Source organism: Fusarium tjaetaba (assembly GCF_013396195.1).
Source record: "Fusarium tjaetaba strain NRRL 66243 chromosome Unknown NRRL66243_c0000218, whole genome shotgun sequence".
Lineage (NCBI taxonomy): Eukaryota > Fungi > Ascomycota > Sordariomycetes > Hypocreales > Nectriaceae > Fusarium > Fusarium tjaetaba.
The window spans coordinates 31544-59002 of record NW_023501414.1 but is presented as its reverse complement, the minus strand read 5'-3'; the positions used below and the strand labels follow the sequence as shown (position 1 = coordinate 59002).

At 48.2% G+C, this 27459-nt stretch overlaps 5 protein-coding genes across 5 annotated transcripts; 3 read left to right on the top strand and 2 right to left on the bottom strand.

The window, feature by feature from the left end:
* Positions 1-966: 966 nt before the first annotated feature.
* Positions 967-4456, bottom strand: FTJAE_9596 (uncharacterized protein; the record flags this gene model as incomplete). Its single annotated transcript, XM_037356532.1, has 2 exons — positions 967-3123; positions 3185-4456. 2 exons carry the CDS (start codon positions 4454-4456, stop codon positions 967-969), a joined length of 3429 nt encoding a protein of 1142 aa, XP_037203328.1.
* A 4655-nt stretch (positions 4457-9111) lies between these two features.
* Positions 9112-10726, top strand: FTJAE_9595 (uncharacterized protein; the record flags this gene model as incomplete). Its single annotated transcript, XM_037356531.1, has 4 exons — positions 9112-9546; positions 9600-9705; positions 9755-10140; positions 10325-10726. 4 exons carry the CDS (start codon positions 9112-9114, stop codon positions 10724-10726), a joined length of 1329 nt encoding a protein of 442 aa, XP_037203327.1.
* Positions 10727-15606: 4880 nt separating this feature from the next.
* FTJAE_9594 (uncharacterized protein) lies at positions 15607-17779 on the top strand (the record flags this gene model as incomplete). The annotated part of the gene is made up of 6 exons (XM_037356530.1): positions 15607-16347; positions 16429-16543; positions 16615-16943; positions 17008-17347; positions 17397-17585; positions 17637-17779. 6 exons carry the CDS (start codon positions 15607-15609, stop codon positions 17777-17779), a joined length of 1857 nt encoding a protein of 618 aa, XP_037203326.1.
* Positions 17780-18012: 233 nt separating this feature from the next.
* On the bottom strand, positions 18013-19883 carry FTJAE_9593 (retrograde regulation 2; the record flags this gene model as incomplete). Its single annotated transcript, XM_037356529.1, has 3 exons — positions 18013-18202; positions 18255-19718; positions 19774-19883. 3 exons carry the CDS (start codon positions 19881-19883, stop codon positions 18013-18015), a joined length of 1764 nt encoding a protein of 587 aa, XP_037203325.1.
* A 5686-nt stretch (positions 19884-25569) lies between these two features.
* FTJAE_9592 (uncharacterized protein) lies at positions 25570-27459 on the top strand (the record flags this gene model as incomplete). Its single annotated transcript, XM_037356528.1, has 1 exon — positions 25570-27459. The coding sequence occupies one exon, from the start codon at positions 25570-25572 to the stop codon at positions 27457-27459; it is 1890 nt and encodes a 629-aa protein (XP_037203324.1).

Here is a 27459-nt window from a genome sequence, read left to right as displayed (position 1 = left end):
AGATTCTTGGGGAGATGATAGTATGGTTACGATTTACGGCCTGCACATATATAGAACTGGAACGGCATGGCACGATATATATCTGGGAAGTCCCAAGGTTCAGGGATATCATTTCATGGCGTTTTCACTCAGATTGGTAAACAGGATCGGGTTCATAGCATTGGCAAATCTCAAAAACATATGAGTAAAAAGAACAGAATGCCAAATAACATCCAGCCATTGGACAATATTCACATACCTACCATCACGGATCCAACGTGTGCAAATATGTAGTGTATGCAGTATCAGCATCTCCATTCTGGCTTAACCAAAATATTAACAATAATAATGAACAATAAAATAAAAGAGACGTATATGTAGTGAATCCATGTATTTAGCTCAAGTAATTAAAGCTACCGATGCCACCGAATAAACGCCATTGTGCTCTCTACTTCGCAATAGCGATAAATCTGCTGTACGCCAAAGCCTCATATGCAAACAGTAAACAATTAAACATTTTTTTCTTCCGCCCAATTAAAGACATTGTTTCTATCAACCATGTCTAGGTTAAAACTAGATAGTTATGATCCCGTCCCGACTACATGTCTGTGTAGATTTTTTATTTTGTTCTTCTCATGCTAAATGTCGTTAAAAAGTAAAAGGGCTAGGGTTCTTGTTCCGCCCGCCCTCCTTTCCAAAAAGGTATGTGATGTTGCGTTTATGATGAAGTAGATGAGAAAGTCAAGGAAAGGAAAAGGAGAAATAATAACAGCTTGCAAGGTAGTCAGCCCAAAAGGTACTTGAATAAACCTTCGGCTGAGGCGGTCGTTACCACATTAAAGTCGGTGTGATTGGATAAAAACACGCCAACACCGGCGGAAAATCGTGCATGCATACGGGAAACCCGGCAGCTGGGTGTACAGGAATTGAGCTCCTGAGCTCTTCAAATGACGCTGGGCACATTCTGACCAAGGAAACCAACAGTGATTAGAAAAATCGGCTCTTCTTCTTCTCTTTCTTCATGGCATCGCTGCGCAAGATATCGTCAAAGGTTGCGCCCGTCTGCTCGGGAGGAGGTGATTCTGTTTGAGGGAAGCCCTGATGACCAAAGGCCGCCAGGTTACCCACAGATGAGTTCCGCGAACCCATCATAAGACTGGGAGGACGTCCACCAAGAGAACTGCTACGTTCTCCGAATGGGCTTGGGGGCTGTAGAGGTACAGGCTCCAATCCTAAGGCGATACTGGATCGCCAAGCTTGATTGGCTCGATTTCCGCCAGGCGAGTGAGTTCGAGGGCGAAGAGAGCCTGAAGGGCTGCCAATGGGGGATGGAGGAGTGTTGTAGCCGTTGCCGAAAGATGGTGGTGGTGTGGGCATAAAGTCCTCATCCAGGAACATGGACCGTGGGGGCTGCAACGGTGACAGCGAAGGTTCCGTTGGTGGCTGGGCTTGAAGTCCTGAAGCGCCGCTCTCCCACTGGGTAGCAGCAAGCCAGCAGTGACTTCGGTGGTAAGTGGCTTCCACGCTGAAAAGAACAGCATCTTGAGAGAGCTCGACCAAACCACCTGTGCCAGCCACCTCATACCACATCTTCTTCACTTGCTGATCCGGAACCCAAGGAGGGTTACCCAGAGGAGGCTCACAGAGGAAGTACTCAACACCTTCAGTGAACTGCATGCCTGGAGCATCCACAACTAAGACAGGGAGTGACTGGATGACAACGTAAAGGAACAGCCAGTAACCAATACGCTGGTCAGCAAAATCTTGAGGCGTCTTGCCTCGAGCCTCACGAAGCTCAAACTCCTTAAACTTGTCCAAGAAAGGAACCTTGGTAGCGTTGGTATCGTAATTGTAAGCCTTGTTCAACATGAGCATGAGTTCATGTTCCTTGATGTTCTTGTCGAATTTTGCCTGTTTCTTTGGTGAAAGCGTATCGTAAGTTTCCAGGATAGATGTCGCAGTGGGCAATTGCGGACAATCGTAAGGAATCGGAGGAAGAACAGGCGGCTTCGAGCGATCAAATTCGGACATGATGTTGCGCAGTGCAGACATGATCATCTTGTCAGGATCGTTAGAAAGTTCAGGAACAGCATCCATGATTCTCGAAGTTCGATTGGTGCGGTCGACGAGCAAGTCATAAAGAGCACACATGTCAGAATACAGAACCTTGAGGACAAGTCTGTTGAGGCCGCTCTCGGAGAATGGGTTCTTCTTGCTGCTGGCTTTGGGTGGCCAGTTGCCGAATGCTGTCTTGTAGTAGCTGAGAGCGAAATTACGCATTTTAGTAAATGACTGTTTCCACACCTTGAAGCGGACGCTTCTAAGCTCCGACATGGAAGTTGAGTTTGCAATACCAGAGAAAAGTGCAGGAAATTCGAATTGCTCCAGGTGCATATTGGCGTTATGCTGGCGGTTACTCAGATCGGTACTAGCCCGTTCCAAGTTCGTGCGAGTCTTTTCTGAAACCTGGTTCCAGAGAGGAAGTTTCAGATCTTGGATTGCTGGAAGCTTGCCCGCAGCATGGGCAAATGCCTCATTATAGAGATCGGCTGATCGCATGCGCTCGCCCAGAATCAATGCCTCGAGAGTCTTTTCCCGGCTGTTCCGACAGTCTGCAAGAGCATGCTGGTCCATGTAAAACTCGAAACTGAGATCAACAGCGTCTCCAAACGTGGTTCCATCATAACTCGTGAAGCCGTATTCTTCCAAAAGTTTTGAAATCTCCAGGAAAGCATGGAAGTTGGTAGGGCGAGTCTTGGTGGCAACGAGAGGCTGTCCGGTCAAGAAGGCGAACAGGTTGCGAATAGCAATCAAGCGATCCATGTCGGGTGGTGTTTCTTGGCCGGGAGTTCCATTAGGAAGATATAGGTGGAGGCAGTCATCATATCCGTCATCCTGAACAGGAGGGGAGTTTGGTGAGGAGATAAATCGGTTCGCATCTTCGGCTGTCAGGCTGTCACGACCACTGAAGCTCCTAGTTCGGTCCCTACCCATAGGCATCTCTCGCTCTCGCTGAATAAGTTCATTGAAAACCCAGGACGAGCTGATTGTGAATTCTTGAACCTTGAATGACGGCCCGAAGCCACTGCCCTTGGGGTAAAGGTAGACAAGAACAGCACCGCTTTCGTTCCAAAGTTCTGGGACCTAACGGAGCGCAAAGATTAACTCTGAAACCATGGTTCAACGGTAGAGCAACGTCACTTACCTTTTCTCCGTTCTTGAGAAACGAAGCATTGTACTCAGCCTGTGTATCGTCGGACAGTACCCACGCGGTTGAGGCGTTTGTGTTGGAGACGTCCATCGAGTTTGATCGCGATCTTCCACCAGGCAACCAACTTCTTCGGAGGCGACCCCGGGTTGGGCTCTGGCTCACATCACCCTTTGATGAACCTGGTCTGATGGCGAGTGGTGTAGAAACTACGCGGCTCTTGGTGTTGCTATTGCGGCTGTTGGGAGACTGCACTGAAGATGCGCGGCGACCACGATCAGGAGCTGGAGAAGTCTGTCGAGTCTTCAGAGCCTGGATGGAGTCACCGTTGGAGTTGCTGGATGTGTGCTGGAGAGAGCCACTTCGTGATCGAGCGGCGGGGTTTTCCTTTCGCAACTTTCCACTAACACCACTGCTGACATTATCTGAAGGAGAAGTAGGAATCGGAGGGGGCGGCATGTTAGGTTCCTGGGGGCTCATGGTGGCTCTCTGGACCTCTGGAGATGGAGGAATCGGTGCCATGATCTGAGGCTGAGGGTTCAATGTGCCATCGAGACTGTCGCTGCCGCGGGTTGGGATCGAGTCCGGACTAGGCGGGGAACCAGCATGGCTTGGCTGATATTGGCCATGAGCCTGGTGGGTGAGGGCGTCGTGGTAATCGCTCGTCATCCGGACGGTGGGGTCGATGATGCTGGGAGTGGTAGACGAGGCGCTATCGTCAACGGTTGTAGGAGGGGTTGCAGCGGTGTTAGTGGTGGTCGAGGTATCGGTGGGAGAAGAAGATTTGGTGGGTGCAGGAGAAATAGCGGCTGTAACGGCGGAAGCGGGAGCGGAGGGCGCCGCAGGTACCGGAGGTGTTGGTACAGATTTTGGTGAAGGCTCGGATGGCAGAACGAGCGATGGAAGAAAAGATGAAAGTCGATTTCTCCAGCGAGTTGAACCTTTGGTGGGAGAGAGGTTTGTTGTCGACTGGGATTTGGGCAAGGACACTTTTTGAGTAGAGTCGTTGCGTTTACGAATAGTCTTTTGCTCGGCGGAACGTGGACGGTTGTGTTGTACAGCGTCTTGGTCTTGCTGCGGGTTGGAGCCCATATGAGGCAAGTTTGTGGTGGACTTTGAAGACCCAATGTTTGAACCACGCAGGTGAGCGAGATCGGAAGTGTTTGACTTTTTTACGCTCTTTCGAGGAGAAGATGAAGAATCAGGATCTGTGTTTGACCGCAGCATAGAGGGCATTATAGAAGCCCGGAAGGACCTGCTCGACGTCATGACGGGCAATGCAATTCGTTCGTCCTAGCAAGTAAATGCAAGAGGTGACCAGATCGTCCAAACGCCAGCGTTACATGCAGCAAAGCAGAGGAACAGGAAAAAGGCAGAGTACCTATGCTAAGAATGGCAGCAGAGGGTACTTGTGGCAAACGAGTGACAGTTCAAACAGAACAAGGCAATGCAAGGCAGGGCAAACAAGGCGAGCTAAGTAAGCTATGCAAGCTTGGTCAGGTAAGGCAGTGAGTAAGTAAGCTGGTAAGTAAGAAACCGGGTTAACAAAGGTATGTAAAAGGGGACCGGCAAATGGACAATTCTTTATGTCAGGGGACTGCCAGCAACAAAAAAAAAAAGGGAAGAAAGAAAAGAAACTGAAACTGAGGAGAGCTCAACGGAGAACTTGACTTCAGACTGGAGTGGAAGAGGCGGCAGCAAGCGTCAACTAAGAGAAAAAAGTCAGGCAAAAGCCCTTTTCCGCTAGATACTACTAAGGTAGGGAATACGCAGGGCACACAGTATTTTAGTCCGTGGTGGCTTCGTGTCAGATCTAGGACGGGTCTTCCCTGCGCCGGGGACAAGCCCCCCCAAAAGATGGAGACTCAAGGCCCATAAAAGGCCTGGCAGAGCTTGATGCTGGCTGGTTAATTAGCAGGTACTTCAGGTACTCGCCTGGTACCTGAGTGGTTTTGCTGCTACTTTTGGGTGTGTCTCTGGATCAACGGGGTCGGGTCCGGGTTCGGGGGCTCGGGACTTGGTGGATACGCAATGACGTTGGCTGCTTGGGTGCTTATGAATTAGCTTCTCCTGAACTGAAGAGAAAGAGAAGGGGAAAAAAGCCCAGAAAGACGGACAACGGACGACGGGCTGGACGGGAGCTGTCAGTCAAAGACATTTGAATCACCAAACCCCCGCTGATTCAGTTGACTTGTCAACTGCGGAAACCGGATATACCGTGTCTAAAACAGTGCGCTATTCACATCCACATGCATGCATCTGGCTGTATTCACCCTCTTACGATGTCATGTCTCTCTTTTCTCCAGCCCCAGACAGGCTCGTGCTTCCTGCTCTACAAGTATTCATGTTCATCGCCTTGTTACTCATGTTGTGCCGCGTCGTGTCGCAGGTGCTGTAGCTTAGGTACGCCGCTACCAATACCATTACGGATCCGTGACAATGGAAACGAGGCATCCAATTCGAATCCTTGAATCCTTTTTTCATAGTAGCGGGTCTTTTCTGGTCTGGGCGGCTCATCCATCTCTTGACTGGTCTGCGGAGTTGATTTCAGACTGATGACAAGTGGAGAAGACATTTGATTCACCACAAAAGCCAAGACTGAGACTTGAAAGGGAGAGAAAGAAAGACATCATCTAATGTCGGCAGGGGAGCGAGTAATCAATTCATATTGTTAGTCTGTTTGAAAGACGCTCGGCTGTGAAGTAACTGATCCTGTATCTTGAAGCTTCAACATTAGTAGCTACCTGTCTATAGTATGATGATGCCACTTTATTGTCTGAAATTTGAATGAATAAATACCACATTGGACAACAATCACGACCCTGCCATTTCGAAACATACAATGCCTAGGGTTCCTCGTATTTCAACGTTTGATCTACAACCCTCTGTAAATCCCTTCGAGTCCCTAGATCCCGACTATCGCACCAGCATAAAACGCACCTGAGGCCCCCCCTCACCATCAACAGCTGAGGCATGGCTGTCTAGGCTGTGAATACCGAAGGTCAGCCTTCTAGAGCAAGCATTGCGAATCTTTGTTGCCCAATGCTCAGCCCAGGGGTGTGTGCTATGGCCAACGGTGCGCAGATTTCTCCTCAAGGATGAGGTGAGGTGCTTTTCTCTATTGTGAGCGCCAAAGTGCATGGGGTCGCCGACGACAGGGAAGTCCGGGGCGTTGGGAAAAGCCCGAGAAAAATCAGTGTGTAACATAATTATTACCTAGGTAGTTAGTGGTGTCCATCTGGCGCAATTAGCTGCAGCTATGGCGATGCCAACTGCGGTAGACAGAGTGGGATTGAGCCTCAAGGGCCTGCACTTAGAGTAAACACACTGGCAGGATACGAATGGACCCTGCGTGTGGTACATACAAGTACCTGGGGGTGACTTTGAATATCTGATGCTCAGATTGTTTATGATGATCCTCAGCCAGGCTGAATTGGTGTTGACAGTAATGCAACAGTACGGTAGGATTGGCTTAGGGATTGGAATTACATACATACACCTCCTTGATGCTTCATTACTTGGCCAGTACCAGCACTATTATTATACCAGGGATCGGAGAAGCAGGATGGATCAGCGAGAGCCAACCGTCAACCCCACGGTCTCCCTGTCACTCACAGTGCTTGGCCGTTTCGAAGTTTCAGCGTTTCCTTCTGGGCGTTCCCCCGAACGGTTGCCTCACATTTACCAGTAACACCTGTTAACAGATTGGAGATGGTGGGTTTTGGTCTAAGATTATCAGTTACGTACAACTCGATCGCTCAATTTCCCCATATCCAGTCTAATCTTTTCGCTGTTGTTTTGTCCCCGACTGCAAACTGTGATGCATGAAGCAAGGTTTTGGGACTCCCGGGAATCAGCCACATCCCGAAACAGTCATGTTCCTGGTGGTTGGTGTTGGATTGATCTTGTGGCTGCCTTTCTGCCGTCGACGACGCCCAAACTGGTTACATTTATCGGCATCGGCACCTTGTCGAATCACGAAAAGTCCTCGCTTCTATTAACCACCGTCGTGGGTAAGCTTCACCCGTCGTCATTCCCATTGGAGGTCAAAACAAAACTCGTCATCACGGTCAGAAATTGAGAACTCCAATAAGTCTCGCCCTGCTTCAAACTCCTGCATTGGCCCCCCTAGACCCCCTATTCCCACGCATCGGAAATATCTTGTTCCCATTTGGCCCGTCTGTGGCTGGTTCTCGCCCTCGTAAGATCTGCAAAAACCAACTCACAAAAATAACAACGCCCAGCCGTGGTTGGCCGCTCGCAACAGAATGGACCGTCTGGCGCAGAGGGTACAGCAGGAATCCAATAAACTGGGGGAATCTACCCGGCTACGATGCTTCGCTTCTCGTATTTCAGACCGACTCAATAGCACATGATGGGTAAATATCGTATACTCAAGACAGATCCCCATCAGCAAAGTCTTGGACGATTTTAGGCTTCGGTACCCGACTTGTACTCTGTGTCTCCAGATTTCTCTCGGCCGACTCATGTGTGGTGCCCAGCAGGCCAGCAGTCAGTTGCACGAGTCGCCCACCAGTTGCGCCTTAGGGGAAAGTGGCCGTAAAACAGGGGGCTTACTCTAGTTTACTGTCCATGAGCCATGATCATCGCCTCCAACTCATGCTCCTCGGCCAGACAAATCTCAGGGATCTCGTTGACGAGTTACAACTTACCTGTCATCAAGTGCGTGCCACCCCGGAGACCGAGCTCAATAATTGACGCCGCAGTAATAAATTTATGTCTGCATGTGTACACAAATGCCTGTCAGAAAGGCGCATGGCGGTACGCCTCATGTTGTGCTTCACAATCCAGACCATCAGGCTGGGAGTTGATTATGGCGATAATCTGGACAGTGAAAAATTAAACCCCCAATTGCCGCACACTACACCACAAGGGTGCATCAGATCTCCAGACCAGCTGCGTCATACTTTAGACCCCTGGCTTGGGTGTTCCATCGGTCGTTGTTGAGGGGCTTAGCGGTAGCCGAGATTAGCTCTGCACATCAGACAGAAAAGGGAGAGAACCCATTTTGCCCAGGAAACGACGAAGGATCGTGAGAAGTTGTCGAGATTCTAATGGCTCGTTCAAAGTCTTGGCTCCGTCGTGGGATCCAGTTCTCGGGTGCATGCTGCTCGTCTGCTGCGTCTGCATGGCTGTGCTGCTCCGCGTCTGGTACCTTTTTATAGAACATTCCGGAAAATCGTCCCACCCTTGTAACCTAGCCTAGTGTCTGTTCGCCCCAAGGAATACGCCAAAAACGGCCGTGTGGATCTTTATCCCTACTGGACGAGACTCAGCTCGGCGCCTGTGCTGTGTTATTACTGCGCTGACCAAACATTTTGGGCACTTTGTCTGAGACGGACTGTCGGATGAACTCTCGTATGTACTTGTGTTCTAGGCCCACTGAATCATTCGTTGTAACGCTTCAGGTGTAGACAGAGATACAGTTATAGAGTTGCAGGAAATATGCATATTACCTATATCCGAATCTTATTACTGAGGTGGGTTTGACCAATGCTCCATAGCATCAACAAAAGGCATTTAAGTGCTTATAATACGTAAGATGCTAAAGAGGGCGGTCTGGACCCCAATATGCATTCCAATGCGATGCTTGTCTTCAGCCATCCGCAGTCAAGCTCGTTTCAGTCAAAGTTTATGTTTGTCCTTGACTCAAGGCATCTGTCAAAAAGGGAAGCATTGCTATTCGCCTCTCAGTGCATGCAGTAACTTCACGTGACGTAAACCTTCCTATTATGGCTCATCTAAGCTCACCGAGGAGGAGCTGTTGATGCTACGATTTGATAGGACAGCAGATGCCGTTGCCCCATCTTTCTCATTGTTCGAATGACTGACGACAGGATATCACAAGTGCAAGGAACAGGATGTCTTGATGATTTTTACTACCAATCTACAAGTTCTTGAAAATGGAATCAATGATCCTCCAAGAAGGAAGCGTTGAGCCTTACTCTCCTGGAATCATCGATCTTGAAGAGTTCCTCGACATTGAGCGCCTCTGTGCGGGAACTTCAACGCCCTCACAGTCAGCCCAACCTCTTACACCTTTAAACGAGATCCCTATCCCTGCTGTCACTAGCGAACAGCGATGTTCCGAAAAGAAGATACCAGACGATACACAAGGCGGCTATAAGACGAATCGATCATTTAATCAGCCAAGGCGTAAAGGAATTCGTTCAACTGTCTCAGTCCCTGAATACTCCGTCATATGTTTCCCCTCTAACCCCACTAAGCCCGATGGTATCAAGAAGAAGAGAAAGGACTTTGATGAAAAAAGGAGGCTTGAAGTTGCACGAGTCCGGAAAACTGGTGCCTGCTTCAGATGCAAAGTTCGAAGAATATCTGTATGTCTCATCACGTATGTCTGGGCACGTACATACAGAAGTTGACCTTTTAGTGTGGCATAGGAGCTCCATGTCAAGCATGTGAAAAAGCGGCTGGTATTCTTGGAACTCAGTTATGTATCCGTGAAAAGTTGACGAAAATGAGATTCAGCTCAGGAGGTAAGACTGTATCTGGCCGGCGTATATTCAGGTCAGCTAATAGTTTCAGATCTTCATTATATCGATTATACTGCGAGGTTGCTAAACCAGGAGCTTATTACAGGCACAACTCATCTTGGACCACATCGAAAAGTCACATTGTCCATGGACTACCTCGACAACCCAGTTATAGAAGTTGAAGTACAGGATTATTATGGAAACACAACACCACCATGGTTCTGTTGCTGGGTCGTGATGGATCAAGTTGGGGAGCAAGTCGAATCATACCGCCAAGAAAGCGCCCGCTATGCCTTGCCACAGCTTCTTCTACCCAGTCAACTGATTGACTGGGTCGAAAGAATGATCACTCATCAGGATACCCGCTGTATAGGCTTCCAGCAAACCGTGGATTCATTCATTTTGAGATACAGTCAATCGGAAGCATCGCTGCCTATGGTAAGCAAAATCTCATCTTGATGCCTTGCTCAGCCGACTTACACGACAACCTAAGTACGAATTTGTCCGCAAAGTACACAGGCTCAATTGTCTGACAAAAATCCGCTTGGGCCTCATTCTTTGCATGGAAAGGGGAGGAAATGTGACTCCGCCATCTTGTGCGTTGCATACACAGTTTGGCCAGATCTCAAAAGCGGCCTCCCAACCAATAGAGAAAGAAGTTCTTCTTGAGCTCGAGAAAATTGTCTTTGGCACTGCGGGTATCGGGCCTGACAACTCAATGGCTCTCTGGGCCAGCCTGTGGTGTCTTATCCTGATGTATCGGAAACTCGTACACACGTATATGGCCTTCCAAGAATTTCCTTGTCACGTACCTGAAGATTACAGCGGGTTTCCAGAGTGCAAGCTCGAAGTCGGGACGCATTTTTATCACTATCTCGTGTCTATCTATGCAGCCCTGTTCCGCGTAACTAGTCCGCTCTATGCCGACTTCCGGGTAGCTGCAACACGCAAGCTTCTCAACGATGACGAGTCTCTTATCAAAGCCTTCATGAGCTTACGCACTGAAAGCTTCTATTTTCGTTAGTGGCTTTAACCTTAGTTGTGGAACAAGAGCTGACTGTTTCTTAGAAAGAGAGTCCATGTCTATGTCAGCATCACACGATCAATTGCTGCGCAGAATGATACTGGATCGAGAAGCAGGACTGAAACCGAAACAACCAAACATAAAGTGATTGTTCCCGTTGATCGAGTATTTTTGTTCAGCTGGTTACGTGGGCTTAGTTATGGCCACCTTCAAACCGTACAAGTGATATTACGCTTCAGCGGTAACCCAATCATTATCACAACATCCAAGTCAGCAAGCAACCATATATACAAGCAGTATAGCCAATAGCCCTTACACAATCTGACTCTGTTGGTTTTGAACTTCGAAGAGTTTGAGATGCAAAGTACTCTCGCCTCAAATGTAGTTCAGATCGTGACAATCTGCTAATGAGTGAAATCCCTATTACAGCCTACTAACAGTATACGAATATTATGATGGGGGTTTCTGAGGCCGGCGAAAGGATATCAGGATTGGGAGACATATATCTTCCCGTACTTCCGACCTTTGCCCACCCCACAATCCATAGTTGAGCCAGCGCAATGACGAGCTCCCCCCTTCTGGTAGTCGCTATAATTGACTAAACCTTAGACTTGGAGGTCTCATGGTCTGCCGCTCCTAAGGAGGCTCCAAAGAAATCCTGAAGAAACGTAGGTTTTAGATCTTTTCATTCTCAGTTTGCTATTTTCGGGCCATCCTGGAGATACAACCTCATTATAATGCACCCTTCCCTATGACCCTCTGAACGGGAAACGCATGAACGCCACGAACTCCAGTCACGGCCAGAGATCGGAATAGAGACATTGCTAGTGCGTTTGAGGGCTGGAACTCGCAGCATCAGGCTTCTAAGCATCCCGTCATGCATGACAGGAAGATCAACGATATGCATATTAAAGCCGGGACATTTGGTTACACTCTCCCCTCACCAAAGAACAAATCACTAAGGGCTTTGCCACTTAAAAGCCTAAACGACGCATCGGAGCGACGGTGTAGTACGGACTGACCTTCAACTACGAAACCGGGCCTGTGCTCTGAGCTCGGAGGGGCTTTCTCTGCGAAGAAATACCCACAGACTCTCTCAAAATCTTCGTTGGGATGACGGATCTTAGTATGAGAACGGAAGCGATTCGAAACTACGATGATCACGAGAGAGAACGCATCAATAAGTTCCACAAGGAGTACGTCAGAGCCAACCCACGTCGGGCCATCAAGAAATGGTCACGAGAACGATCTCACCCGCAGCCTAGGTACTATCGAAATAGAAGACAGTGCGTTTCACATACCTAGGAGAAATGAACCCTGTATATTTGTGTAGTTGTCCGGGACTTGAGTGAAAGGTCAAGTCTTCCTATACCTAAGAAGCGGACAAACCTTTCAAAGGGAAGGAGCAGTCAAAAGGCATATATGGAAAGGATTACAAGGCTGTGGTTATTAGTGGCCGCCCTCTTTAAGAATTTGACCTTAACATAAACCCATCTCATTAAGCCTCTTCTGTAGAAAGCTCAGTATCAAGTAGCAGTCAAATGACCAAAAGCAAAGTCAGCGTGTTATTGAACTTAGAGTCTTTTAATTTATTCCACTCTTAACCTGTCCAGGTTTCGTTCCCCAACTATATCTTTTCTTCTTCTTCTTCTTCTTCTTCTTCTTCTTCTTCTAGTCTAATAGATTAGTATAAAAGTCAGGAAGACTTAAGCCTTCCTGAGCCTCTCGCACTACCCTATACGACCCGTCACTGCAGAGGAAGGAGCAGCTACCCCTGATCCTGTTTGCTTCCTGGTAAGTTCTAAGGCATAGCATTAGAAGCCCTTTAAAGAACACAGGAGCCACACAGACATCCAGGTTCAGAGCCTGATCACTCAATATAGTAGGGTTTTGCCCATAACCCTACTACACAGAAGCTAATCACGAAACTTGCTTTCCTGTAGAAGGTATAGTATATCGCTTTAGTCGCTGTTGCTGTGTTCTTATGGGTTTCTTGCTTGTATATACTTAAACGGCTGTACCCTCCTATTTTAGTAATAGATGAGCTGATATATATCTATCTTTATTGGCATTGATGGCGTGACTGGTACTCTTGTTGTCTTAACTTGTCTTTTTCCACAGCTTGCTGACTCCTTGAGTATAGTGTTCTCAGTTTCAACTTACACAGCCACGTTCATATAGACGATGCGCTGCGTGCTTCTTTTGGGTCCATACAGGAGGGCAATAAAACTTGAGATCTTTCTCCTAAGTTATGTAGGTTAGTAATGAAAGGACTCGGGCATTTTAGTCCAAGTTTATTCTGCGTTTAGTCTAAGGTTAGGGGAGTCTTTACTAAGTTCACCTTAGCAACCTCTTCTAAAGTCTCATGTTTTCTTGCTCCTTGAAGGTGAGGTACCTAGGGTCCAGGTTGGCTCTTCCCAGTACCTCTTGTGCCTTGATTGGTGTGTGCAATACTATGTTACCTGCAAACTGGCCCGGGTTCAAATGGGCCAGCATTGCCCTAGATCCAATGGTAGTTTCTCGATCACCTCGACCGAGCTTGGACTACCTAGTCAAGTCTTTGGCAATATCAGACTTCGCCCACTGCGTTAGCCGTTACACCAGTGTTATAATTTGTGACTGATACCTGGTGACATTCGGATGCTTATCTGAGACAGGGAACGCTTCATTCAAGCTTCTCAAGTCGGCCTCAACGGTCTTCCCAGTTTGTCCTGCAGGTGCATCAGGCTCTTTGTCTTCTTCCAGGAGATAGGTTCGCCATCATCGTCTTCCTAATCGAATTCATCCTTTGAGGCAAGTGCATGCTCTTCCTCATGATCTCCTGGGATGTCGTCTATTTGGGGCAGGATCTCCTTGCCAGCGCTGTGTTCAGCCTTCTTTCTTCGGAGCGTTTTCGTCTTTGCATTGTTCGATAGTTCTGAAAACGCTTTCCTTTAGTTGGATGGCATGGTTCTGGTTGTGGTATAAGGGTAATCAAAGAGCTTTGTTAGGTATTTAACAAGGGCCTGTGAAGTCACCAATGGTCCCATCAGAAATATATAAGATTCCGCAACCCTCTCCCCTCCTATCGCAAGCAATGCTGAGCCCTTGGTGCGGCGAGCGAGTCTGACAGATAGATAATTGTACACAGCGTGTATAACTATATATCAGTCTACAGACTATAAATACTAATTAACTGAATAATTTGGTAATTCTTCTCACTGAAAGAAGCAAAAGTATCACTGAGCGAATCGGGTGGCGAATTGATACGTTTTATCTTACAACTGGCGTTTCGGAAAGCTATACGAAAAAGACATTTTGTATCCATGATTTATGATGACTTTGGGCTCACTTTATAATTTTATTCTACAGCACCATCGCCTAAAGTTGTTATCAAAGTGTCAAGCAGGGAGATAAGCAGTCAATTGTATTTCGAGAACACGCCTTCAGTAAAAATAAAAAGCAGGTTTGGAAAGTCGCGCTGCATTACTTTGAGAAATTTGGGCACATGACTGATGTCTCATGCAACTCATCTTATCTTGTCTTGCTCAATAAGGCAACCAGCGTGGGTCTCGCTTCCAATTCTACCGACCCGGAGCTCCGGTGGCGCTGAGGTTAAATTTGACCACGGCCCCGCATTGCCGGGACGCCCCGTCTTGCGACAAGAAATTAAATCCTAAATTTGATAGACGATATCTAAGCTTTCAACGAGTGATTAAGATTAAATTGACTTAAATTTGAGCCCGCTGCCGGATATAAAAACTGCATAGTTGTGATAGCTACGAAATTATCAATATGATGCGAGCATAGTTGCATTTACTGCGTCTAGAACCACTCGATTTGGTGCCATTCGGATTGAACAGATCAAGTTTCAATAACTTATAAACGATGATACTCTGATGATGGGCACGGCGAGTCTTTCTTGGAGTCGTGAGTTCTTAGAGGTGACATCCCTGTCTATACGACCGCACGATCCCACTTTGGGATGTCAATGAACTAGCAATACCACCAAGCTAAGTGCTGACACTGAGAAGAAAAGTCTAAAAGAAGTCAATAGCAAGTTCCTTTTGGTTTTTATAATGCGCTCTGATATGTATCTCGGTTCTGTCTGACCAATTGAGTGTGTAGACTCGAGTTGATAACCCATATATCACAGATATACTCGATTGCTCTACTACACGACACCAAGGCTAACGGACCGCCCGTGCGGAGGATAACAAAGGGAACTAGTTCGATGACTGACATTCTTTAAATTGACAGTTTCGCAAATGCAATTGACCTCAGGAAGTGAATTGGCAGTCCTCACTTGAATATCATCGTCTTGTCCGGTCATCCAGATATCAACACCAACGGCACATCACGGAGGTTCGATGGCATCAACAGGCAATTGCGCCAGCAACACTAGATAATTCTAGCCATCTAGTTTACCATCGATAAAGTTTCGCCTCTCCTCCATCCCAACAATAGTCATATACACACTATTCCCGTGATCTAGGTCTACTAGCAACTCGTAGCGTTCTCCTGGACTCGACTCAAGTCGAAAACCGGTAAGACAAGGTTGTTCTATTGGTCAATTACAGTGGAATTTTGTGAGATCTAGCCAATACAACCCCTGTCTTACACCGAGAAGTGAAGAGCAAGATGGTGTAAGTGAACAAGTCCACCACGACAGTCGAGGAAGGCCGAATTATAACTCTCTGGTGCCAGGACGTGTCTCTGAATCGCTCAATCTTGCACGCAAGCATCAGGCACATTGGAACTTTTCACCTTATCGTCTTCTGACAAGTATTTGCTGCGTGCTTCAATTCGCCCAGCGCAGACATCGAGGTTCCACCAAGATAGCTCCTCGTGACTTACACCGGAAACAGTACATTACATTGCAGGGCAGGCAGGTCGTCAACATGGATAAAGGAGGTGCTTCCGCTGCTGTCTTTGCGTCCAGAAACTTGTCCCAGATAGGTCAAGAAAACCCGCGTGTTCCCACCTCCCCGGGCCCGGACTATGATGAGCTCTTCAGGTCTGTCTTTGACTGGGATCTCTACTGTGACTCGACCAGGTCTCAGGACTACCCAGGAGCTTCTAGCTCCCCTCGCCTAAGCTACAGGGACCTTCCCTCGCTCATCACTGATATCCCTTCCTTTCTTGATCATCTCTCTCTTGACAGGAGCGAGGCCGAATACCTAAGGATGACCCCTGGCCTGAGCCCGGACGATGGAGGGATTACCACATCCGAGTCCATGGGTCAGACCCCACCAGAACTCGTCAGAGGTGGTAGTACCTCTCCTTCGTCTCACTCTGGCTCCGTCTTCTTCGATGGCGTAGACGATGTCCGTCGACGTCCTCGAGTCAGCCTCCAAGAGGTTCAGGCCCAGGATGATAAGTGGACGTACCCCCAGGCCGTACCTAGCAAGCACGCCCCCAGGGGGTATGGCTACCCACATCAGATCCAGGTACACGAGTCCTCGTCCCGCCGCTCAAGCCACACCAAGACATACTCATACTCACCCTCCTCCAACTCAACCTCTGGTGTCAAGCGTCAGCGTTCTGTGGAGAAGAGGTCAAGACAGCTCTCTGATCCAGACCAGACAGCCGATGTCCGCAAGAGTGGAGCCTGTCTTCCGTGCCGTATCTCCAAGACCCGCGTAAGAAAACCAATCCAAATACAATGCCTATACAGGCCATTGCCCCTCTGAAACAAACACTGAACTGAAGCCATTACCCAGTGTCAAGACTGTGGCGTCTGTCCCTATTGCCGTAAGGCCTTCCCAGACCACTCACACCTAGTCTGTACCCGTAGGACCCCTGCGGTTGCTCCGCCTGTGATTCGTCACATCGTCGGTATGTCAAACAGCCCCCCCTGGCCCCCAGCCTCAAAGTGAGACATGTACACTGAGACATATCATATTTAGACGTCTGGTCACCCGACCCTGCGGAAGAGAGGCGTGTCGTTGATCATGAGCCTCGCTTTCCCACTGCTAAACCCAGAGATATTGTCATCTTCTTCACCCGCGATGCCGAATCCCCTTTTCTTCGAGCATCTGTTCAAGCATACCATTCTCAGAATGGAACCGATGAGAATCCAAGAAACGCTGCGTTTGAGCGGGACAGGTTTCCCACTTATGGTGAACTCCAACGCTGGGTTGAGGCACAGATCCGAAGAGAACGCAGCTCTCGATTTGAGCATATGGTGCAAAACTTTTTGCTCTCATATTATGAGGACGGCCAGGGACTTCCAAAGGTAACACTCGCAACCCTCTCTTAGTGATCCTTGCAGTATCCAGTAGAGCTAACTGTTATTGTAGCACAACCTCGTCTCCAAGGTCCACACAATGAATTGTTTCTTCAGAATCTGGAAAGCTCCGCGCTTCACCTGCTGCAGCTCGTCCAACAAGCTCTCTCAGGTCCCCTTTACTGTTCAAGCAGAGCTTAGACGCATTGCATGGAACGCACTTGTGTCCCATGAGCACGATATCCTCAAGCTCCTCGAAGACTGCTTGGCACAACAAGAGTCTCTTAAAGCTCAAGAGAAGATGGCAGTTTGGGCTAGCTTGTGGCAACTCATGATCATGTACAGGGACTTAGTCGTTGCACATGATGGATATTTCGCCCGAAACCCAAGTGCCCAGAGAGACCAGAATATCGGTGAGACAATTTAACTCGAAGGTCAAACATCATTGCTGATGATATCCAGTTGGGGCTTTTGAGAACCTTTACAATGGATTCTTCCCTTTGATAGCCATATTCTATCACTGCCAATTCAAGACTCCCAAGAGAATGGAGATGTCAATGGACTGGCTCAAGGACTATCCTTCTCAAGCTCGACATAGCAGCAAAATTCGCCAGTTCTCGCAGGATATGATGGACACCAGAAAGGAATTCTGTAAGACCACAACACCTTATTACGTGGGACGTGCCACTGACCTTTCAACAGACGAGAGAATTCAGCGTTCGTCGTACAAGGTTGACGAGCGACTGAGCGCCTTGGTAGTTAACCATGAGCTTAAGAAGATCTCATCCAAGAGACGCCCTCGAAGTAGTACCAAGAGTAAGGGAAACTCCCGTGATAGTGCGTAATAACTGCACAAATCATGTCCAGTCATTACAGAAAATGATTTGCAAACAAAAAGGCAAAACAGGAAGAAAAAAACATATGGAAAAGACAAAATACAAACAAAAAAGCATGATATGATGGTTCTTTTATGATTTATAACGAATACAACGACGTTCGCTGCATATGGGCTTGTTTAATGTGGATCGAAGGAAAAACATGTGTGTATTGGGTTGGTTTATGTTGATGAAGAAATGTGTCATGGCAATGGGCTCACTTGGGCAGTTATCTTGTATCTTGGTTTCTTCCCTCCATTCTTTTTGGCGGTTTTCTCAACCCTGTCGGCGAGATCTTCTAGACTGACACCCGCTATATTGGCGGAGGCAACTCTGATCGTTAATACGATTCTCTCTTTTTTATCCTCTGCCTGCTTGAGATGTGCTTTTATGCTGTGTTCATTAGACGACAAGGCTTGGCATACTTCTGGAAAATGACACTAACCTGATAGCATTTTCAACCTCCTCTGCAGTCGTTGGGATGATTGGCAAAACTATGGCTATAAGCCCGGCTACAGCACCAATATATGAAGCCCAAAATGGTGCGTCAAGATGCTGGCTACCAAGAAGTGCCGACAGACTCTGTTGGAGCTGTGAGTCCAAGGGCCCTAAAATGCCTCCCCATCGAGCTGAGGCTGAAAGCGCCAGTAGCGCCCTTCCGGTGTGTGAGAGTCCAGGGACCTCTGCATCCCGGGTAATTGCATGATGCAGTGCAAAGGACGAGTTGTTATCCGAATCGTGGCCCTGTCGAGTCCAAATCTCCCGCACAAAAAGAGAGTCCAGCCCAGGAGTCAAAACGTTAGGCATGGATGAGAAGTCGACCTCTGCGGGAAGAGCACTTCTCAACGTGTTTAACACAGCATCAAATACGGGTTTTTCATCTGGTGTGACTCCAGCAAGAATATCAAGAGGGTTACACTCGCGGATTTCGACCGGAAGTTTCATCATAAGTGTACCTTGACGATTGGAACCACCACAGAATGTCACGTTTCCGATATTGGGCACCGTCGCGAGCAATGCATCAATAACGGTAGCGATCGCAGGGAATTGTTTACGACGACGCTTTGAAAGTCCGAAAATTCGACTGTCGTGTTCCTCGTTGACACGACGCATGTGCTCAACCTTGGAAAAGAGCGTACCTGGAGCCGTATAACCGTTCGTATAGGGAATAGGGTATGGGCTCACAGGATCCTGGTGCATGAGCATGCTACCATAGCCACGAAAGCCACCTCCACACATGAAGACGTTCACGCGGGGACCCTCGTCATGAGAACTCTTCAAGGCGTTAAGTGCAGGGAACTTGGAGCAGAGGTTGGTGTATGCCTGTTGCATGCCGGTTTGAAGTTTTGAGATCTCAGAAACCTGAACATCGGCTGGCTGCTCTTGCAGCACACGAATCAATCTCGCTGCTCCAAAGGGTAGACTCACTCCAGCTCTGGCAGCATCTACTTCGTAGTTTGGCTTGCTGGTGTCCACCCACGTCATCTGCACGCTCCCGCCCCCGAGGTCCAGGAACAGAGCGCCACCTTCAACGCCAACGAGGCCACTGCGAGAGCCCATGACAGCGCCAAAGAGGGTCTCAACCGCGGGCTCAAGTATGCTCACTCTGAGGCCATTAGTCGCAGATGAGATTGCCTCGAGCATTTCAGAAGCATTGTCAGCCCGGCGCATGGCCTCAGTAGCGAGGATGGTGATGTGTCTCGCTGGCACTCCATGACGCACAGCGAGTTGATGAAAACGCTCCAGCGTCTTGGAAACGGCAGCAATGGTTTCCGGAAGAAATACTAGACCTTTGTGTGTGTTCTTGAGTGCATCAAAGAGTGAAATGGCAGCGCGAGTTGAATAGATGGGACGAAGGAGGCGTGTAAATGGAGGCGCTAGTGATGTGATGGAGAATCGTATGCCATTACTGAATTATATGTCAGATATGAGGATTGTTTGAACTTATTGAGAACTATTTATACCTCCCCATATCAACTATGGCATAGAGTTGACTTTCCCCCTGAGGGTCCCAAGGTGTAATAGTCTGCGACAGATTGTCGAGGGTGACGATATCGGGAGCATGTGAGGACATGATCAAGCTTGACAGCGGATTGATGCAATTGAGACGAAAAACACAACGAGAGACGTTTCTGTAGTCTATGAATAATCTTAGGCGCAAAGTATTCATACAGCATGCGCTTGCTGTTTGTGCTAGTGTCGGTGAGGCTGAGATGACTCCAACAGAGAGCAAAAGTTGGTTCAGTGCAAGTTTGAGGTTGGCGGGGGATGTAGGGGTGTCATGATTGCAGGGTTGCCCGTCCCAAAGCCACCTCAGTGACGGCGCCGTATTATCCGGAGCGACTCTGCTCTTGGCCAGGCCACTCGGGAGATAATAATATGCTCATTATTACTCTGTATTGTTCTTTATTTCCTAAGAATTTACTAACTATATTACTTAATTATCACAATATAGGCATCTAAGTTTAAATTAACTATATAATGAAAAGCATTTTATTTATAAATATATTCTTATTATAAAAAATTAAAGAATTTTAATCAAGAATTAATTAATAAGTTACCTTTAAAGATACCTAAATTAGAAAATTTATTTATACTTTAATATTACATATATATATCTATTAACTTCAGTTTATTCCTTAGGTTAGTCCCTATATTTAAGCGTTCTTATAACTTCTTTATCGCCTGCTTGGCTCTTTTGCTTCATCATCAGTATTACAGTTTGTTAACCCCGACATTTACGTATTTCCATCCGTTTATATTGTCTGCTTGAAAAGTAGCAGCCACTCTCATGTGCTCCGTCTGTGGTCTCTGCTTTGGAATACTTATGGGAAGTAACTAGCCATCTCTGGATGAGTGCCATCACCGAAGATATTCTAAACAAACCTTCGATTGATACAACTGCAAGCTATCCATTCATTCAAGTAGCTGCAGAGTTTGCATGTCGAAGTTATATCAGACTTACGGATGTTAATCTCAGAATCCGCCTCCTCGACTTACTTTCTACGATAAAGGCTGCCCCTACGTATGGACTTATTGGTTCAAGTGGCGACTCGTATGTCTGCGGACCGCTTCTAGGCATTATCATCTTTGTCATGGGATTTATGCTGCTCTTAAATATTTCACATATTATCGTATTATCGGGGGCTTGTAAGAACATCTTGTCTTAAATGGCGATGCACCGCATCGTCGAGGGCCCGTATTGTCGGAAGGATTAGTGAGAAGCCCCTTTAACCCAATGTCCGGTCATCTTCCGGCCACATTTGCACCCTTCGCTTGTTGCTCTGTGTCGGGTATTTTTATGTAGTGAAATATATACTCTGTATCTTAGCCTCCCGGGCTAACGTTTACATGAGGTCTATGTGCATGTTACACCACAATAGTATTCGGATAGCCATATAATTATAGCTTTAGCCTTGCTATTATGTGTCCATATCTAGACTAACCTCAACCTTTATGGAGGGCTCTGTTCCTTACTGAAAATGTGCCCATTCGTCTCATGATCTTGAACGTTTGTATGGAAGTTTGTGCATCGAATAGAGCCAATGACTATTTCCAGTTGAACCTGAGTATTAGTCGTTGGCCTGGTAGATTTGACTCGCCAACCCTCCACTGTTGATTGTTGTAGAAATAACATTTACAGGGAATACCCCCTTGCGAGACACTTCAACGGTGCAGGGGCGTTTATTTAGATACATCTATTGATGAGTATTCCTATCCATTAGCGTGAGTGGTTTTGATCACAACCAAGGTTTCCTCTTATATCAGTGGACTGCATAAGGTAGACAGGTGTCACGCTACTAAGATTATCAAGAGAAAGGTTATAATAGATCTGAAGGCCCATAGCCTTCTTCCCAGCTGGTATGACTCTTCAGGGTGTATTAAAGTTTGATCATTCTTGTATTGTGGACTTGTTTGCAACGCTTCAATGACCTCGAACATTTCCATCTGGCATACAAACCATGGCACCCTCGAGTCCACCTCGAAGCAAATTGCCAGAATTACTGCTCTTGTTTTCTCTTCTCTTCTTTTTCTTCTTCTTTTTCCCTCAAGTATCTGCAAGTGAACAAAGCAGTCCAATACCCCATTTCGAGACACGTCCGTTTTACGAAATACTCGAGTGACTCTATTGCAATGGTCGATCGGTCAAGTTATTGGACGAAAAGCTGCACCGAGACAGGGTTTTGTCTCCCTCCTACCTGTACTATATCTTTATCAACTTCCACGCTGTCGCACCAGTATGAGTCAACTCAAACCAGCTAAGGTGGTGTGATAACTGCAATGGCATTTGCAAAATTTATGTCTGAAGATACGAATTCACCAGCTCATCAACCAGGCCCATACAATAGTACACCACGCCATACTTCATTTTTGAGGTGTTTTCCTGTCCGTCACAGTTGTATTGATCGTGTTGATGATCGGATGTTCATCTCTTGAAACATATGACATCAGTGTCAGCTGTAAAGTTGGACTATCCGTAGTGCGATCCTAACTTATAATAATCTAACGTACTCCGTACTGGTAGGCTTTATCGTCCAGGTTGTGGTGATGAGTCTAGCGCTGGTGCCTCTTTTGTTAGTGGCTACTATGTACCTACCAGTCTCAGCTCAGATGAGATCAGCACATCATAGAAAAACACAGTGTTCCATCCACTTCCCTTCTAGGCCGTTCTTTATCACACCTCGACCTCTGATTTGACGGTCGCTTAAGAGCCAATCCCGGTGTGTGTGAAGAAGCTACCTAGGTACTGAGAGGGATAGGGCACCACCCCCACTGCCACCCTAGACATCCTTTGATTCTGTATAGAATTCTTGTGATAACGAGAATGGAGCAGTACCAAACAGTGTGCTGCAAGCTTATCCAGATTGGAATAAGATACTCCGTACTTACTGTGCCTTATAGACAAGGGTCGTAAAGAAGCTCATCTTGCAGCTGTGGAATAATTGTATCAATATCAATTGAATACTCTGATTCGTAGTTGGTCTCGCTACAACAGTGATATACCTAGTTCGTGTGACTGACAAACCAAGGTGCTTTCTTATTGGCTCGGAGAATGACGCGTCGACGCGTTCGGGGTTCGCGTTAATCCCCAGCCACCTTTGTTCCAAGTTTTTATGGTGTACGGATAGGTAGGTAGTAATGCCTTCCTTGAGTAAGTTAAGTGCGCTACCTTAGTTGGAGGTGAGGAGGTCTATGCTTTACGAGTCCTGCTCGTCAATGGAAGCAAGATCGATAGAAAGGATGCCCAAGGTATTTCCCAAAGTTTGAGTTGTTTACATGCAGCGTCATACCTCTGTCTCGTTTTATCAACCCCTCACCCTCAAAAAGACATCCACACCTTTAACCGTATTCAAACAGACGACCCCATCACGCCCATCCACATTCAACCCCAAAAGGTCATTCATTTAGAGCGAATGCATGCATGTGAGTGCGGGCGATAGTTGTGCTCTGCGTGCGTCCTTTCCCTGCGCTGTCTTTCATTTTTGCCGCCGACGTGCAGCTCTGGCTGGATGCTTGGGCAGGGGTCGAAACATGCTGGCATTGAGCCTTGCCTAGATGACAGAGGCAACCTGCCTTCTCGTTGGATCGTCACATTATGCTGCCATTTGCTAGCTCTCGACGCATTTCCCCTCGCCCTTTGCTCTCAACCAAGCAATCCTATCGTCAACTCGCTCTCTGCAGACGCACATGCTGGGTGCGTTAGGTCACCAATAAGTGGTACCCGACTTCGAGGCTAGCCAACGGGGAGCGTGGAAAACCCGGGTTACTGTTGTCTCATCTGAGGCTCTCAGATCATAACAAACAAACATGAGTTTGATCGCGTCTCCTCAGTGTTGTTTCCAGAATGTCATCCAGCAGACGCTCATATTCGAGCAACTTGAACTCTTTCCTACCAAAAATTATATATTCGATTTCTCCAAGTGTGACAGATTCTCGGCCATTATTTCCATTTGCCTTTCTGCAGCCGCTCCCCAACCCAAGAGACTGGCCATACGCCGTATCTCTATGCGAGGTCCCGAGCGAGTCTAAGCCAACACCTACGGCCGGCCGCCAAGAGTTGACCGCCACAGAACCAGATCAGAGGAACAAAGACCGGCGAATGATACTTGAATGCAAAAATTGCCAATCCTGGACTCATCATCACCTCTGCAACGATAACGGGGAAGCAAAGTTCGCATCAAACAAATAAACACAAACCTAGGTCAACCATACTCTACGGTATTAACTACTGTTCTGTACGTTGGCAACACAACAAGGCACGCAGGGTCTCAGTCGGCTGTCCTTTTGTCTCCATTCCTTCACATGGTCTCGATCACCTTAAGGATCATCAATCTCTTCATCAGACCTATCACGGTTGCTCTCCCGTCCAGGGTTATCGCTCAAGCTGGCACAACGTGCCCTCATCACCCACTGACCGCTGCTTGAGCTCTTCCTTGTCACGGACGCTGCCGGGATTGACTTGACAAGGGCTTTGCGCTAGCACTCCGCTTGTTGGGGGGGCTTACTGCCGTCCTCACTACCACCGTCAAGGGACTCACCAGTGGATCGCCAGAAACCGTAGAGGTCAAGACACGATTGCAAAGTGCAGCACAGCGAGCGCATCATATAATATAATATCAATATCGCGTCCTGCCGTGGAACGAACCCTGTTCTCTGCTCTGTCCTCAGTTGGAGCATAGCGTGAGAAGCACAGCACCGTTGGGACCGACCGGCATCTAGCGAGCCAGTATCTAAACAACAAGCATTGCACAGCTCTTCTGCCAGGTACTGTACCTACTTACTTGGACTGCAGCGTTCGCGCCACCCGCTGTTCGCTGTTGGCCCACATCCTCGGTCTTGACCAGTGTGCTTCAAGTTTTCCTTTACCCTGGTTGGGTCGAGAGACAAGGAAGAGGGGACGTACCGTGCTTAACGAGCCGCCCGTCCATTCCCAGCTGGCCCTGCTCTCCACCCACCTCCCGTTGAGCATTTGGCTTGCCCATTCATACATAGCGCACACTCCCGCCCACCACACCCACATCGTCCCGGTCTACTTTCCTTTCTCTTTCCACACCGTTTCTCCATTCCAGTCTCTCGTTTGCGCCCAATACTCCTCCCATCATCCCTCGTGCTCCCGTACATTGCGCCGACTGTCGGTCGCGCGAGCTCAGCTTGTTCACTGCTTGTCTAAGGGACCCTCAACTGCGACGGCGCGTCGAACTGAGACCGCCACTCGCTGTTGTTTATTTGCGACTGGGAGACCTCCACAAATCCCGCGACGGTGACAACAATAAACGGCCTTCGCCTGTATGACGACTATAACCATAACCATAACCACGACAACGACTCTCGCCTGAGACATACTTTCCTTGTTTTATTACCGTCTATCACATACCAAGCTCGACGACGCGCGATCGAACAATCAGCACGCTTTCTTCTATTTTGGTATATTTTCCTGGAAAGTATTGGCGCGCACAAATAAACAGTCTGTCGCATCCTGTCGCACTTCAACCTTCGGCTCGATCTTATACTTTGCAACGCCTCCGGCGCCTGAAAGCATATCGCCTAAACTCGTCGATATTTTCGAGCTCAGTATCATTTAAGTTACGTGCGACATCTTGACGAGATCTAAGACAACGCTGCCGCATCCCGAAACATTGGCCTCGACTTGTTCTGCGCTCAAATCGCCCCGCTTATCGCTGTTCTCCCTCGAATACTTATAACCACCATTTCGGAGTTCACGCAACCCTGGAGCGCATTCGCGTTCCTTGTGACCTGCCATGTCGCACTTCCAATCTCTCGCGGCCCCTTGGCCGAGAAGCGCGCGCCGTGAGGATCCCTTGAGAACGCCCGAGCCTACTCTACATGGTGAGACTCAACCACCGTCCCCGCCGCGTCCCCGGTTCCGAGTCAAGAGAAGGAATGCGTCAAATCTCAATGCGCCCACAGAGCAGTTTCTCGCGTCGGTTGCCGCTGCAGACATACCTATTCCCAGTATCGAGGAGCCTCGTGTACTTGACGAGGAGATGACAGAGACACTATACCCGATGTCACATTTCAGCAACATGGACGATATACCCTTCACACCCCACGGTGGTTCAGAGCGCATGTTTTCGCCTCCAAAAACTCCTGCTCCAGACCTGTTACCAACTTTGGCCCCTAAACAATATCCAAACTGGTCCATCGATTCGACTCTCAGTAGCCTCGAATCTAGTCCCGATTATGAGTCCAGCCGGCCTTCAACAGCTCATTCGACACACACAAGTGCTTCCCTGCTGAGCTACTTCTCTATCAGCTCTGAGGATTTGAGTCAATGCATCAGCCCAGATAATGAACACGCAGATCTTGCGAACGAGCTATCAAATGCCGACGACAATAGTAAAACTCTCAAGCCTGCCAAAACAGAGGTTCCTCGAGATACCATTCGAAGAGCACCCTGGACGAAACCCATGAATCAGCACCTATGGTCTACCTATATGATGTACTTGCAAGACCCCAAGGTCACACCCTTCCGTATCGGGAAGAGCGGCATCCCTCCCCATGGAGTCTGCTTGCGTGTGGCCCGAGAGGCGAGGAGGAGTTGGAAGGGGTCAAAAGCTCAGACAAATATTGATCTCAGTAGTGGGAGCATCACACCCACTCAAGGAGCCGCTGGCCCGTATGTTCAGTGGCCTCATACTTGTGCCGCCACTCGCGCCCAATTGCGGGAGCTTTGCAAGATGAACGCCAGGTCTAAGGCGCGGGGTTCACAATATTTAGCTCCCAGCCCTTCTCCATATAACAAATCCGCAGTTCGTTACTGGAATCGTCGAACAGTCGTCGGTCGCTCCCCCTCGGTTTTCTCAGGTCAAGATATGGCAATGTCATTGGCGGTTAGCACTTCTGATTCCATGCAACTGCAAGGTCCTCTGGCTCAATTAACAAATTCGCAACCCGAGCCTCAAATCGACGAACATTCGCTTCCTCCACCGAGTCGCGAGACGCTGGAGCCGGTTGAAATAAAGCACACACAACTTGCGTCTCCCTTTGGAGCGCGAAGCTACGGCCCCAGCTCATCAAGCTCGCTACCCTCAAACTTCGTTGTGGATTCTAAGTTGCAGAGACAAACTCACACAGGCGGCCCGCGCCGCGCTCTCATGTCTCCGGTCCGACTTACACGTAGCCGATCAACCCACAAGCGCCGGCCCAACCATCTGGAGGCTCGGAAGATTAAGCGACCCAGTCTCGGCTCCGATCTTTGGGTTGACCCAGCTTCAATCGTTGACCTATCAGCCACCAATGACCAGTTCGCAACGCCTCAGACTGAACCTGAGATAGACTCCGACGTCGTTGTCCCACGCAAGAATCTCCAACAGCTTTTCGAAGCTTCACAGCCACTAGCTGCTCAGCAGCAAACGCTGGCTCCTCCAGTTGGAGACGCGCCCCCTCGACTAGGCTCACCTTTCGCTCTTGGAGGATCTAGTTTTTCCTTCCCGAATCGCCTGTCACATGGAGCTGCCAACGACCCCGACGCTCTTCGCCGGCCGTTCGCAACCGTCCAACAATCCAGCGAAAGCAACCATGGAGTTACCAGATCATCGCTAGCAAGCCGACTGGCGTATATCGACGAAAGACTTAAGGATTTCCGTCGTCGAGACCAACCACGTCGACGTTCTGAGTCACCGCTTTAA